This window comes from Anabrus simplex, chromosome 10, assembly GCF_040414725.1.
Source record: "Anabrus simplex isolate iqAnaSimp1 chromosome 10, ASM4041472v1, whole genome shotgun sequence".
NCBI classification, from domain to species: domain Eukaryota; kingdom Metazoa; phylum Arthropoda; class Insecta; order Orthoptera; family Tettigoniidae; genus Anabrus; species Anabrus simplex.
Genome location: NC_090274.1, coordinates 96,162,114 through 96,177,636, shown reverse-complemented (window position 1 = coordinate 96,177,636; position 15,523 = coordinate 96,162,114). Strand labels below are relative to the sequence as shown.

Here is a 15,523-nt window from a genome sequence, read left to right as displayed (position 1 = left end):
CCATGAACTATCAAAATACATGAAAGTCAATTTAGTTGAGAAAATGTATAAACACAAGTCTTCTTAAAATACTTTAATTATTCCACCTTGACCAGAGTGCATGACCTCAGTTTCTGTAGGGACATCTATGGAGAAAAGTTCAAACTTCTTGATGTACACCAAAACAAAACAAAGAAATCCAGTCAGTTTAGGTAACTTTAAAATAAAATATTACTCAGTTATTCAGTAGTGACATCTTCTGATCAATGTACCAGCTTTATGCATTAGCAGTTTCAAGTTTGTTCGATAGATGGTGTCCCTCAAGGCACTTCTTTTAACTGTGCGGGGTTGAGGTGTACCTCCCGGTACAAATATTATAAGTCACAATGACTAGTAACACCACAGACCACATTACGAAGAACAAGAATATTTTTCACTTCCCAAGAGATGGCTGCAATGTGTGTAGTATACAAGCGAACGCTCACAGAAAACAAGCATATCACTTGCAACTTGTATGAACAAATTACTGTATTATCTAGAAATTAATATAATCAAAAATTAATATAATCAATAAGATAACAACGGTGTTTCATTTGGAAACAACTAGTAAAATATCCTGTAACAGAAGCAAAACAATGTATCTTTTAGCTACTTTGTGTTCAAAACTGTTTACGAATTCAAAAGTATTAGTAGGAATGATACCAGATCACAAATGACATAGAATAGAGGTCTTTGGAATAATTCTAACGCAAGATTATGGAACAACTTGAAGGAAAAGTGTAAACTAGATAAGTAAACAGTCAATCTCATAAAAAAGTATATTTTCTGTAAGACTATCAATCATGTGCCCTGAAATGAAGGATCAAACCCTGGCATCTGTTGAGCAATTTTTTACCCATTTCCATTTCCTGATGATGGCTTATCAAATTATGTACATTACCTCAAGAGAGTTTTCCTGCGATGACCCTGGCTCTGTTAACTCCGATTTAACTTCTTCTTTCAGAGCTATCACTTCTGATACATGTTCAAAATTTTCCTGTGGAAAATAAGATATTAGGTATGCTCTTAACACACATCTAGAAATAGAGTCACTAACAAATGAGCATGTTAATTCAGTATTACAGTTACTTTCAGAATTTCACTAATGATTAAGGAAGATTTCTAGCAACAGAGAACTGTTATAACCAAAGGCTGTACTGAGAATGGTGTTACTATACTTGCCCACTCCTTATGTCAGAGAAAGGACAAGACTTACAATAAAATATAAAATGCAAAAAAATGTCTAGCCATATCAGAAGATATAATACCAGGGATGGAATTGGAGCAATCTCATACAGAATTTGGAAGGAAGCAGTGATAGGCATCAACACTAAATTGTATGACCTGTTTTCATAAGTACAATCATATCAATCAAATCATAGAAGTTGTGTGAACCAATTAGAAGTTTAAAGTTAAAAACTTCATTATTGTTCCGTATTGAATAGAGAAATAAGATGTACAATATAATAGGTTAGGATCCACCTTTCAATACTCCGTAATAAGATGGTAAGAAGTAGTTACAACCTGTTTAATGGGACCGGTTTCAACACATTTTAAGTGTCATCATCAGCCAATTTTCGAAGATCTTAAAACAACTAGCACATTGAATACAGGCAAAAAATTAACAATGTATCATAACGTATCATAACTGTGATTATTGTGTTTTGAACATTTACTGAATTGCTACGTTATGATACATTGTTAATTTTTTGCCTGTATTCAATGTGCTAGTTGTTTTAAGATCTTCGAAAATTGGCTGATGATGACACTTAAAATGTGTTGAAACCGGTCCCATTAAACAGGTTGTAACTACTTCTTACCATCTTATTACGGAGTATTGAAAGGTGGATCCTAACCTATTATATTGTACATCCAATTAGAAGTGTTACAAGTGTTCTAAATAATTTTTTGTTCTCAGCATAGAGTTTGTTTATAGACAGATTAAAATAAGTTGAAATAAAGGAATCATATTCCCTACTCTGGTTTTGCTGAGATCACAGGGGCTACATAAAGCATTAAGGCATTTCTGTTTCAAACAGCATATTTCAATGCTTCCAAGTTTATATGAAAAACGTAAACATGAAAGAAGGAGACTTATCACAGTCATATTACAGCAAAAGACGTGATGTAGCCCAAAGTAAAGGCAACTAGAAATGAAATATTTTACTACTACAAACATGTTATGTAGTGTTCTTTGAAGTGTAGGGATGAGAACACTGTCAGTGCAGGGTCAGCAGTGTTGGAGTGTACATCTGCAGTTTCAGAAGATTAATTATGGTCTACTACAATACATTTAAATTTTTTACTTGGATTCATAAAACCTTGTCGGCATTAAAGGGGGGAAGGGACTGTGATTAAAAGCTTACGTTTTAATATAAGTTTAACTACTAATAAAAGTGAATTAAGGTAACAAATTCTAGAATGTACCAAGTTAATGCATTCAATATAGAAGTGAACAGTAGCTGAACTAAGGAATGGATGAAAAGGATGCACAAAAACGACAGGGAAGTAATGAAAAAGAGGAAAGAAAAAACTCTGTTTAATGTGCCTTAAGAAATTATTCTCGGAAATCCTGCATTCTAGAGCCCTTAGATATGATTCTCTATATAACATAAGCTGACCTGCATTTGAGGAATAAAATGAGCTAATCACTATTCTGCCTTTCTAAATGAATTCAATGCCGGAGCAAAATACTTATTTTGAGAGAATGTATATTCAGATTTTGAGCTATTTTATCCCTCACATGTCATAGGCAAATCTGCTCTTTCCTTAACACACACATCTTCCAGCATATTGTGGATGTGAGGGTAACCCAGAATAATCACACCTGTGTTGACATTTTATTTAGCAGACTGGCGTATCATCTCAAAAACACTAACGAATGGTTTGTGATTTAACTTCTTCTACACTAATTATGGTAGAAGTAATAATTTTTAACATGGTGGTGCAGTAGTGTTGGAGAATATTATTTTTTAAATCAGTACAATGGGCCAACCATCCTCTATTATAATCGGAGAGGGAAAATAGAATAGGTGCATCCCCTAAACAAAAGTAATTTTGATACTGGCAGTAAAAAGTACAGACTAATCCAACCCCAACCTTAAGTTCCTAAGAGTTGGCAGCTTTGTGTAGCATGTTGTGGTGTATTCCCAGACAAAGAAACAAAACAGAGTCGTACTACACTTAGATGTCCATGCAGCAAATGGTGACGGCTGGTGTTAATATTGGGGAAACACATAGTAAATTATGCCCCTGCCAAACTTATTGAACTGCTAAGGATAAAATTCTGATCTCTATAAAGTTATCAGAAATGAGACTTACAAGTGATGCATATGTTGCTCCTTCAAGCCCGGCTGGTTCCTCTTTGATCTTTACTTCAAGGTCCATTTTGTACTGCAACTGAAGTAGTTAGAAGGTGCTGGGATTATTGATTACTTCCAATGACTTTACACTGAAACATAAGCCAGAAAAATATATTACCTTATTGATGTAATATCTACTTATGTTATTTGTCAACAGACTAAGCAACAAGCTTGTAATTTTACATGACCATCAAGATTATGATCATACTGAAGAACTCAAAATTTGACATGACTGTTGATATTGTGATCAGAGCTAAGGACCTCAAGCTTTCTACGACTGATACTTCGATCATAGCTAAGGACATCCAGTTTTAAATGACTTCTAAAACAGTGATCACTTCCATAGGTAATATAAGTTAACATATCTCTCAATATCAAGATCATAGTCAAAGGACCCCTAGTATTATATGACACCATATATCATATTAATAGCTATATAACATACAGTTTAATATGGAACTGAAACCACAACAAGATGACCTTTCTTATTAAAAATCCAACATGCATCGCTTGTGATCGAAATGCACAAAACTTCTTGAAAATTCAGTGACTATTCCGTTTGCATATCACTGTGATCACCTGGGTCCATATCTTGGAATCTTCCTACAATTTATGAAAACCTATAACCTGTTTTCCAATCATTGACCGGGTGTCCCAAAGTGATTTATTAATGACTGATAGATGCTATGAAATGAGAATGGAGAGTGTTGCTGGAATGAAAGATGACAGGGAAAACTGGAGTACCTGGAAAAAACCTGTTCCGCCTCCGATTTGTCCGGCACAAATATCACATGGAATGACCGGGATTTGAACCACGGTATCCAGCGGTGAGAGGCCGACGCGCTGCCGTCTGAGCCACGGAGGCTCCCTTCCTATAATGTATATCCTTTGCAATTAGCTTCAAAACTAACTGAACAAGATCACAGCTCTTTGGGATTTTTTCTATCAAAATTATCCTTCTCAGGATCAAATTCTCTCAAAACATTCTCCTCCCATCCAGCTGATTCACTATCTCTTTATTTGAAATATGTTCTATCAATCTGATCATCAAGAACTTCTGATATCATGGCCATTCAAAGGCTTCAACTCTGTTTTTTCGGCACCAGTTACTATCTATGTTTCACTTCCATATGATGTCGTACTCCATATTCAGTGTAAACATAATTTTTAATTTTTTCAATCTGTGAACCTAAAGAAGGAGAATAGATGTGAATTTAGGCTGGATTCAGTGATGATATTTATTAATAATTAGAAGGCATATGTTAGTGTACCATGGCAAGTGGTCTCGGATGCATTGATAAAAAAGAAGGCAGGGAGAGGAGAAGAACCAATTATGAAAGCCATGAATGACAAGTGAGTAAGTAGTATGAATACTACGACGGGACAAACTAACTGGTTCAAAGTAGAAACAGGACTTCAAAAAGGATGTGTTTTATCCCCTCCAATCTTAATTAGTCATGGATGAAATCCACAAAAGTATACAAAATAATGGGAACCATCTTTGCAGATGACACAGTAATATGCGGAAAAGATGAAATGGAAGCACAAGAACAAGATGCTGTATGGAATCAGGAGATAGAGAAATATGGAATGAAAATAAGTGTGGAAAAGTGTATGACAGTAGTGGTGTCGAGAGGTAATAGAGAAGAAAGTGGGAATATTGAAGTAAATGGAAGACCATTAGAAGTTGTGGAAAAAGCTTCAAGTATTTGGGGAGAATTATTCCAGAAGATGAGAAAATAAATTAAGAAATTGGAAAGAGAATTGAACAAGCCAATGAGTTTTACTAATGTGTGAGATGTATAGTCTGTAACTGGGACGTCCGAAAAGTATGTGAGAAAATTCTGCACCCAATTTATTACACAACAATTTTGACATATGCATCAGACACATGGACAACAATAAAACATGACGAAAGCAGAATGCAAGAGGCCAAGATTAAATTACTTAAGATAAATAATAGGGAGGTCATGAAGGAATAAAGTCAGAAACATAGATATCAGGGAGAGGATTCAATTCCGTGAACTGAAAGGCAAGATAGATCCCGTAAGCTAAAATGGTATGGACACATGATGAGAACGCAAAAGGATAGAGTACCAAAGTAAGTATTTACAGAGAAAGTCATAGGAGAAAGACATCGGGGAATGCCCAGAAGGGGGTGAATGGATATGGAAAGGAGAGTACAGAGAAGAATGGAGTAGATGTAGAAAAAATATTCGAGGAAGGAAGGGAGTAGTGGAGAAAAACTGAGGAGGTACTTGATTCACATTTTAATGCAAAAGACTGGAAATGGAAAATGAAGAAAATTCTACTGATATGAAGACAGAAATTTATACAATTGTCCTATCAGCTCATTGCATTGAGCAATGCCATCAACAATTACTTAAGTGTCCTTTCTTTATTTTTCTGCGCATGTCACGTCTAATGACACAACCGAGTGGTGTTTACCAGAGCGCCCCTTGTAGGGAGTTCCATGTCAAACAATTGGTTTAAATGTTTAGCAGTTTCAATCAATCAATACTGATATGCATTTAGGGCAGTCACCCAGGTGGCAGATTCCCTATCTGTTGTTTTACTAATATTTTCCTAAATGATTTCAAAGAAACTAGAAATTTATTGGACATCTCTCTTGGTAACTTATTCCAATCCATAACTCCCCTTCCTACAAATTAATATTTGCCCCAGTTTGTCCTCTTGAATTTCAACTTTATCTTCATATTGTGATCTTTCCTACTTTTAAAGACGCCACTCAAACGTATTCGTTTACTAATGTCATTCCAGGCCAACTCCCCACTAACAGCTCGGAACATCCACTTGTTACAAACCATCACTCTCATTTTTGTTCGATACTGAAAACACTTAGTTTACAAAAGGAGTATATTTATTACCCCACCTATTCAATACAATTAATACCTCGTTATGTGGTTAAATAAACATAGAAGTTCCAAATTTTAAGGGGACATGTTCCGCCCTTCTTTTATTGGGCATCATCAGCCTTATTTACACTTAAAACAAACATTATTTAGAGGACATTGATATTTATGATTTACAAAAATTGAACTGCGATGTCTTAAGGTTAAAAACGCTGAGGAATAATAGGTATAAAATATGATGTTGAGACATGACATGGGGCCGATGACCTTCGATGTTAGGCCCCTTAAAACAACAAGCATAATCATCATCACGAGACATGACAAATACAACACATGTTAAAATCATTGTACACAATTTTAAAATCTTTGTCCAAAAGAACATTTATGCCATATAAAATTCTAAAAACAACTCTTGTCTGGAACTGAAGTGGATCTTCTTTGTAAGAAAATTCGAGCCTATGTTAGCTTGAGGCAATTGTCAATACAAGTCTTCCATAAACTAGATTGGTTGAAACGCTGAGGTTGGATTTTGTTTATTTTTGTAATACATACATACATACATTATCATTATAGACTGTTATGCCTTTCAGCGTTCAGTCTGCAAGCCTCTGAGAGTTTACTAAACGTCGCCACAATCCTCGATTTGCAACTAGTGTTGTGGCCTCATTTAGTTCTATACCTCTTATCTTTAAATCGTTAGAAACAGAGTCTAACCATCGTCGTCTTGGTCTCCCTCTACTTCTCTTACCCTCCATAACAGAGTCCATTATTCTCCTAGGTAACCTATCCTCCTCCATTCGCCTCACATGACCCCACCACCGAAGCCGGTTTATGCGTACAGCTTCATCCATCGAGTTCATTCCTAAATTAGCCTTTATCTCCTCATTCCGAGTTCCCTCCTGCCATTGTTCCCACCTGTTTGTACCAGCAATCATTCTTGCTACTTTCATGTCTGTTACTTCTAACTTATGAATAAGATATCCTGAGTCCACCCAGCTTTCGCTCCCATAAAGCAAAGTTGGTCTGAAAACAGACCGATGTAAAGATAGTTTTGTCTGGGAGCTGACTTCCTTCTTACAGAATACTGCTGATCGCAACTGCGAGCTCACTGCATTAGCTTTACTACACCTTGATTCAATCTCACTTACTATATTACCATCCTGGGAAAACACACAACCTAAATACTTGAAATTACCGACCTGTTCTAGCTTTGTATCACCAATCTGACATTCAATTCTGTTGGATTTCTTACCTACTGACATCAATTTAGTCTTCGAGAGGCTAATTTTCATACCATACTCATTGCACCTATTTTCAAGTTCCAAGATGTTAGACTGCAGGCTTTCGGCACAGTCTGCCATTAAGACCAAGTCGTCAGCATAGGCCAGGCTGCTTACTACATTTCCACCTAACTGAATCCCTCCCTGCCATTTTATACCTTTCAGCATATGATCCATGTAAACTACAAACAGCAAAGGTGAAAGATTACAGCCTTGTCTAACTCCTGTAAGTACCCTGAACCAAGAACTCATTCTACCATCAATTCTCACTGAAGCCCAATTGTCAACATAAATGCCTTTGATTGATTTTAATAATCTACCTTTAATTCCATAGTCCCCCAGTATAGCGAACATCTTTTCCCTCGGTACCCTGTCATATGCTTTCTCTAGATCTACGAAACATAAACACAACTGCCTATTCCTCTCGTAGCATTTTTCAATTACCTGGCGCATACTGAAAATCTGATCCTGACAGCCTCTCTGTGGTCTGAAACCACACTGGTTTTCATCCAACTTCCTCTCAACGACTGATCGCACCCTCCCTTCCAAGATGCCTGTGAATACTTTGCCTGGTATACTAATCAATGAGATACCTCGATAGTTGTTGCAATCCTTCCTGTTCCCTTGCTTATAGACAGGTGCAATTACTGCTTTTGTCCAATCTGAAGGTACCTTACCAACACTCCACGCTAATTTGACTACTCTATGAAGCCATTTCATCCCTGCCTTCCCACTATACTTCACCATTTCAGGTCTAATTTCATCTATTCCTGCTGCCTTATGACAATGGAGTTTATTTACTATCCTTTCCACTTCCTCAAGCATAATTTCACCAACATCATTTTCCTCCTCCCCATAAGCTTGACTGTTTGCAACACCACCATGATGATTTCCTTTTACATTGAGAAGATGTTCAAAATATTCCCTCCACCTCTCCAGTGATTCCCTGGGATCTGTTATGAGTTCACCTGAATTACTCAAAACACTGTTCATTTCCTTTTTCCCTCCCTTCCTAAGATTCTTTATTACTGTCCAGAAAGGTTTCCCTGCTGCTTGACCTAGCCTTTCCAGGTTATTACCAAAATCTTCCCACGACTTCTTTTTGGATTCAACAACTATTTGTTTCGCTCTGTTTCTTTCATCTACGTACAAATCCCTGTCTGCCTCGGCCCTTGTTTGGAGCCATTTCTGATAAGCCTTCTTTTTACGTTTACAGGCTGCTCTCACTTCATCATTCCACCAAGATGTTCGCCTTTTCCCATCTTTACACACAGTTGTTCCTAGGCATTCCCTTGCTGTTTCTACTACAGCATCCCTGTATGCCACCCATTCACTTTCTATATCCTGAACCTGCTTACTGTCTACTGTTCGAAACTTCTCACTAATCATATCCATGTACTTCTGTCTAATTTCCTCATCCTGGAGATTTTCTACCCTTATTCGTTTGCAGACAGATTTCACTTTCTCTACCCTAGGCCTAGAGATACTTAGTTCACTACAGATCAGATAATGGTCTGTATCATCGAAAAATCCCCGAAAAACTCGTACATTCCTAAAAGATTTCCTGAATTCAAAGTCTGTTAAGATATAGTCTATTATGGATCTGGTACCCCTAGCCTCCCATGTGTAGCGGTGAATAGCCTTATGCTTGAAGAATGTATTTGTAACAGCTAAACCCATACTAGCACAGAAGTCCAGCAAACGCTTCCCATTCCCATTAGCTTCCATATCTTCCCCACATTTACCAATCACCCTTTCGTATCCTTCAGTTCTATTCCCAACTCTCGCATTGAAATCGCCCATTAGCACTATTCTATCCTTGCTGTTGACCCTGACCACAATGTCACTCAATGCTTCATAAAACTTGTCAACTTCATCCTCATCTGCACCCTCACATGGTGAATACACGGACACAATTCTTGTCCTAATTCCTCCCACTGACAAATCTACCCACATCATTCGCTCATTTACATGCCTAACAGAAACTATGTTGCGTGCAATGGTATTCCTGATAAACAGCCCTACCCCAGACTCTGCCCTTCCCTTTCTAACACCCGTCAAGTACACTTTATAATCTCCTATCTCTTCCTCCTTATCTCCCCTTACCCGAATATCACTTACTCCTAGCACATCCAGATGCATCCTCTTTGCTGACTCAGCAAGTTCTACCTTCTTTCTTCCATAAGCCCCATTAATATTGATAGCTCCCCATCGAATTCCATTTCGTTCGCCAAGTTGTTTCCAAGGAGTCCCTCGCCTGTCAAATGGGAGTGGGACTCCATTACTCCCATAGGTCCGAGGCTTGCTTAAAGTGTTCTGAGCTCGGTAAATTCATGAAGCAGGATGCTGCCCTACTTGCACATAGTCCAAGTGAGGATCTCTCCTCTAACGGGTTATGGACCACCGGTGAATTGTGTAGTCCTGGCCGCCTGAGCACAAGGAGGGCCACGACTCAGAATATGTCCGAGATGCCCACTCCCATTCCATAGCAACTGGTATCCCGACTCTCAGGACCACTTACTAGGCCACTCAGCCGTTGCCCATGGTTCACGAACTAGGACGTGACTACAGTAACCCACAAACATGAACCATTTTTGTAAAGAGAAGCTAAAGAATATTGGCCAGGAAAAAACACGAATGTTTTGAATTATATTATTAAGTTGGTTGATCCATAAATTATCATAATATATCGTAATATAACCCATGCAAATAAAGATGTTGATGTGCTGGTTGAAGCTGCTTTTGAGACGAGTATATCTGGTATTTGACAGGTATGTTTGACTGTCTCGTGAAAGTGCAGTCCCTCTAGAAGATGTAGAGCATCGTGGAAAAGGATGTGGTTATACTGTAATGACACAAAAAAGAAAGACGTGTATCACGGTGTGTGTTTAACCTTCCACTCAATATTCCCCTCCTCCTCTACCGCATCGATACAACACGAGGAGTAGGAATTCCAGGCAGAACAATGATGTTAATACACTAAGATATACATAGTTACGGCAAATGAGTAAGTACCCGTTTTACATAATACATAACTCTTGGATATTAACATATGATTTAAACACTCTTCTTCTTTTTTCTTGTTCCATTACAGTAAAACCATATCCTTTTCCACGATGCTCTACATCTTCTAGAGGGACTACACTTTCACGAGACAGTCAAGCATACCTGTCAAATACCAGATATACTCGTCTTAAAAGCAGCTTCAACCAGCACATCAACATCTTTTTTGCATTGGTTATATTACGATAATTTATGGATCAACCAACTTAATAAGGTAATTTGAAACATTTGCCTTTTCTCCCGGCCAATATTCTTTAGCTGCTGTTTGCAAAACGATACAAAATCCAACCTCAACATTTCAACCAATCTACTTTATTGAAGACTAGTATTGACCTCTGCCTCAAGCTAACATATGCTCGAATTTTCTTACGAAGATGATCCACTTCAGTGCCAGACAAGAGTTGTTTTTAGAATTTTATATGATATTCTTTTGGATAAGATTTTAAAATTGTTTACAATGATTTTAGCATGTGTTGTATATGTCATGTCACAACATCATACTTTATACCTACTATTCCTTAGTGTCTTTGACCTTAAAAAACCCAGTTCAATTTTTATAAATCATAAATGTCAATGTCCTCTAAATAATGTTTGTTTTAAGATTAAATAAGGCTGATGATGTCCAATAAAGGAAGGGCAAAACGTGTCCCCTTAAAATTTAGAATTTCTATGTTTATTTAACTACAAAGCGTGGTATTAATTGTAATGAATAGACTCCTTTTGTAAACTAAGTGACATACCACTTAGTAGAATAGCTCGTCTTCTCCCAATTCTTCCCAGCCCAAACTTTGCAGCACTTTTTTAAGGGTAATCTTTTGTCGGAAATCACCCAGAACAAATTGAGCTGCTTTTCCTTGGATTTTTTGCAGCTCTTGAATCAGGTAATCCTGGTGAGGGTCCCATACACTCGAACCATACTCTAGTTGGGGTTTAACCAGAGATTTATATGCCCTCTCCTTTACATCCTTACCACAACCCCTAAACACCCTCATAACCATGTGCAGAGATCTGTACCCTTTATTTACAATCCCATTTATGTGATTACCCCAATTAAGATCTTTCCTTATATTAAACCTAGATACTTACAATGATCCCCAAAAGGAACTTTCACCCCATCAATGCAGTAATTAAAACTGAGAGGACTTTTCCTACTTGTAAAACTCACAACCTGACTTTTAACCCCGTTTATCAACATACCATTGCCTGCTGTCCATCTCACAATATTTTTGAGGTCACGTTGCTGTTGCTCACAATCTTGTAACTTATTTATCACTCTATAGAGAATAACATCATCCGCAAAAAGCCTTACCTCTGATTCCACTCCTTTACTCATATCATTTATATATGTATAAGAAAACATAAAGGTCCAATAATACTGAATTGAGGAATTCCCCTCTTAGTTATTACAGGGGCAGATAAAGCTTTGCCTACTCTAATTCTCTGAGATCTATTTACTAGAAATATAGCAACCAATTCAGTCACTGTTTTGTCTAATTGAACTCCACTCATTTTTGCCAGTAGTCTCCCATGATCCACCCTATCAAATGCTTTAGACAGGTCAATCACGATACAGTCCATCTGACATTCTGAATCCAATAGAATCCTACAAGTTGAGCTTCAGTGGAATAACTTTACCTAAAACCGAACTGCCTTCTATCGAACCAGTTATTTATTTCGCAAACATATCTAATATAATCAGAAAGAATGCCTTCCCATAGCTTACAAACAATGCATGTGAAACTTACTGGCCTGTAATTTTCAGCTTTATGTCTACAACTCTTTCCTTTATACCCAGGGGCTACTATAGCAACTCTCCATTCATTTGGTATAGCTCCTTCAACCGAACAATAATCAAATAAGTACTTCAGATATGGTACTAATCCCAACCCATAATCTTTAGTATATCCACAGAAATATTATCAATTCCAGCCGCTTTTCTAGTTTTCAACTTTGTATCTTATTGTAAATGTCACTGTTTTGATATGTAAATTTTAATACTTATTTGGCATTAGTCTCCTCCCCTATCTGGACATTATCCTTGAAACCAACAACGGTTTATTATTCCCCACGTGGTACGAAAATTGTCTATGTTGAATACCTCGAGTAGTGCCTCAGAGAATTCATTTCACCCGATAGCAGTTTTCATTAGTCACTTTGTGATATTTTACTGTAAATGTAAACATACTGCACTAACAATGAACACTACAATTTCTCCTACAGGTAATATAAAGTTCATTTCACCCGACAGCAGTTTTCATTAGTCACTTTGTGAGATTTTACTGTAAATGTAAACATACTGCACTAACAATGAATACTACAATTTCTCCTACAGGTAATATAAACTTCGTTTCTATGGCTAATTGAGTCGATAATTACACATTGCCAGGGAACTGATTTTTATGTAAACACATATATATTCAGGAAACTATGCTCAATTGTATTTTGTATATTTCAATGTAGGGGACAATTCTGAAATGTGCCATGTTTACTTGTTCTGGCCATCACAGTTTATTCTATTAATATATTTTCGGCTTTACTTCCAAGCAACTGCCTTTTACAGTTTCCACAGCCAGAATTTATTCCAGAAGATTGTTCTTCATTCCTGCTAGCAGTTTAATGTTGCACTAACAACTCCAAAGTAAAGGGATAGGATTAGGTACGCAAGGTTAATTAATGATAAAATGGCGAAACCACGGAAACGCTTTCCAGGGCTGCAGATCCAAGGAGTCGACCCCATGCAAACTCACCGCCATTCGCCCCTAAAAATATTTACACACAAATAAATCAGGGAGGCAGGCAACTGTTACCTAAATCATCACGAATAAATACCGCATACAGCTGCTGTGGCATAATGATGTGATACAGAAGAATCTCCATAACAACACCTATATAACAAGATACAGATATCCTAAATGGAAACCTCTGAAGATTTCGAACCCTAATGCCATTTGTCGCAGCATTCAACATTTCAGAATTGTCCCCTAAATTCAACATTCACAGCGTCACTATAAAATTGCAAACAGAGGTAAATAACACAGCAAAACAATAATTAAAATTACACACTATATATTGCAAAATCTTTCTGAAACTACCATCCGCATTTCTTCATCTGCGTAGCTCTTCAGAAAATAAATCCTCATTTCACTAAATGTAGATATACGGTACATTGCTACTACACAAAACTTGCGGGCACTTGCAACGCACAGGCTGGGAGTTTTCTAAAAAGCAAGCTAGTTATATACGTACTCATTTTTAACGCTTAATTAAAAATAAAATTTAATAAAATTAATAACATTAAATAGTAAAAATTAGTAGAATGCTGGAACTGAGAAAGATTATTATTAACTTATAATATTCTCAATTGAGATCTATATATTTAGCAAAAGTAAATGATTGAACTTGAACATTACCGACAATATGTTAGAGGTTGTGAACAGTGTAAAATGATAGAAAACACAATTCCTCAATGAAGAAAATCCGTAAATCTGTGAACGATATAAGCTGGTGAATTACGCACCTTATATAACAAAATTCCAACCACTTCGAAACAGAATCGGGTGTTTGAATTTAGTTTAATCACTTGAAACAAACTCTTGAAGAACAAATTTGATTTCCAACAGTCAGTAGAACAGGCTGAATTTAGGAAAGGATGTATTACTAGTGACAACTAAAGAGTATGCAACACTTCTCCTGCTTCTGCTTGAAATGTGAATGGGCTTGTTATATCACCCAGTTCCAATACTTGTAATAAATCACACTGTTAACACGTATATATACCAAAATACACAACTGTGGTTGTAATAAATCACACTGTTAACACGCATATATACCAAAATACACAACTGTGGGGAGAGTTGTAGTTTAACATATCCGTATTGTCTACAATATTGTAGTACGCTACACTGGGTGCAAAATCCCGCTATGTCTGGCTCTGGCTCAAAGAGGATGTATAAGAGAGAAGGAACCTCTCCGGGTGAAAAAAAAAAAAAGAATACGAATGCAAGTCCATAAGTCAACATATGTGGACAGTCATGGAAGGAAGGATCAACTGACTGAACTTTACGATCCAATTCTTCGTACACTAAGGGAAATAAAATCGTACGGTTTTTTATACATATATACATGCATTACCTTTATAGTCCGTTATGCCCTTCAAGTGATCAGTCTGCAAGCCTCTGTGAATTTACCAAAACGGCACGTCGCGACAATCGTCTATTTGCAACTAGTGAGGTGGCCTCATTTAATTCCATACCCCTTATCCTTAAGTTGTTACAAAATGAGTCAAAATATTATCATCTTGGTCTCCCTCAACTCCTCTTACCCTCCGTTATAGAGACTATTATTCTCCTAGCTAACCTATCCTCCTCCATTCATCGCACATTCCCCACCACCAAAGACGGTTTACTCGTACAGCTTCGTCCATCGAGTTCATTCCTAAATTAGCCTTTATCCGCTTGTTCCGTGAACTCTCCTGCCATTGTTCCACTGGTTTGTAAAAGCAATAATTCTCGCTACCGGTACTTTCATGTATTTTACTTCTAATGAATACGATATCCTGAGTCCACCAAGCTTTCGTTCTCAATCAATCAATCAATCAATCAATCAATCAATCAATCAATCAATCAATCAATCAATCAATCAATCAATACTGATCTGCATTTAGGGCAGTCGCCCAGGTGGCAGATTCCCTATTTGTTGTTTTCCTAGCCTTTTCCTACATGATTTCAAAGAAATTGGAAATTTATTGAACATCTCTCTTGGTAAGTTATTCCAATCCCTAACTCCCCTTCCTATAAATGAATATTTGCCCCAGTTTGTCCTCTTGAATTCTATCTTCATATTGTGATCTTTCCTACTTTTATAAACGCCATTCAAACTTATTCGTCTACTAATGTCATTCCACGCCATCTCTCCGCTGACAGCCCGC

General features: G+C 37.1%; 1 protein-coding gene across 1 annotated transcript in view; it reads right to left on the bottom strand.

The window, feature by feature from the left end:
- LOC136881871 (zinc finger protein 665-like) overlaps positions 1-14,513 on the bottom strand; it is a 54,161-nt gene extending 39,648 nt beyond the window's left edge. The window contains exons 1-3 of the mRNA XM_068229356.1: positions 14,007-14,513; positions 3,340-3,469; positions 920-1,015 (exon numbers count right to left, since the gene is read on the bottom strand). Coding sequence (XP_068085457.1) covers positions 920-1,015; positions 3,340-3,405 — 162 coding nt within the window. The 5' untranslated portion in view covers positions 3,406-3,469; positions 14,007-14,513. The remainder of the gene's footprint in view (positions 1-919; positions 1,016-3,339; positions 3,470-14,006) is intronic.
- Between the last annotated feature and the right edge of the window lie 1,010 nt (positions 14,514-15,523).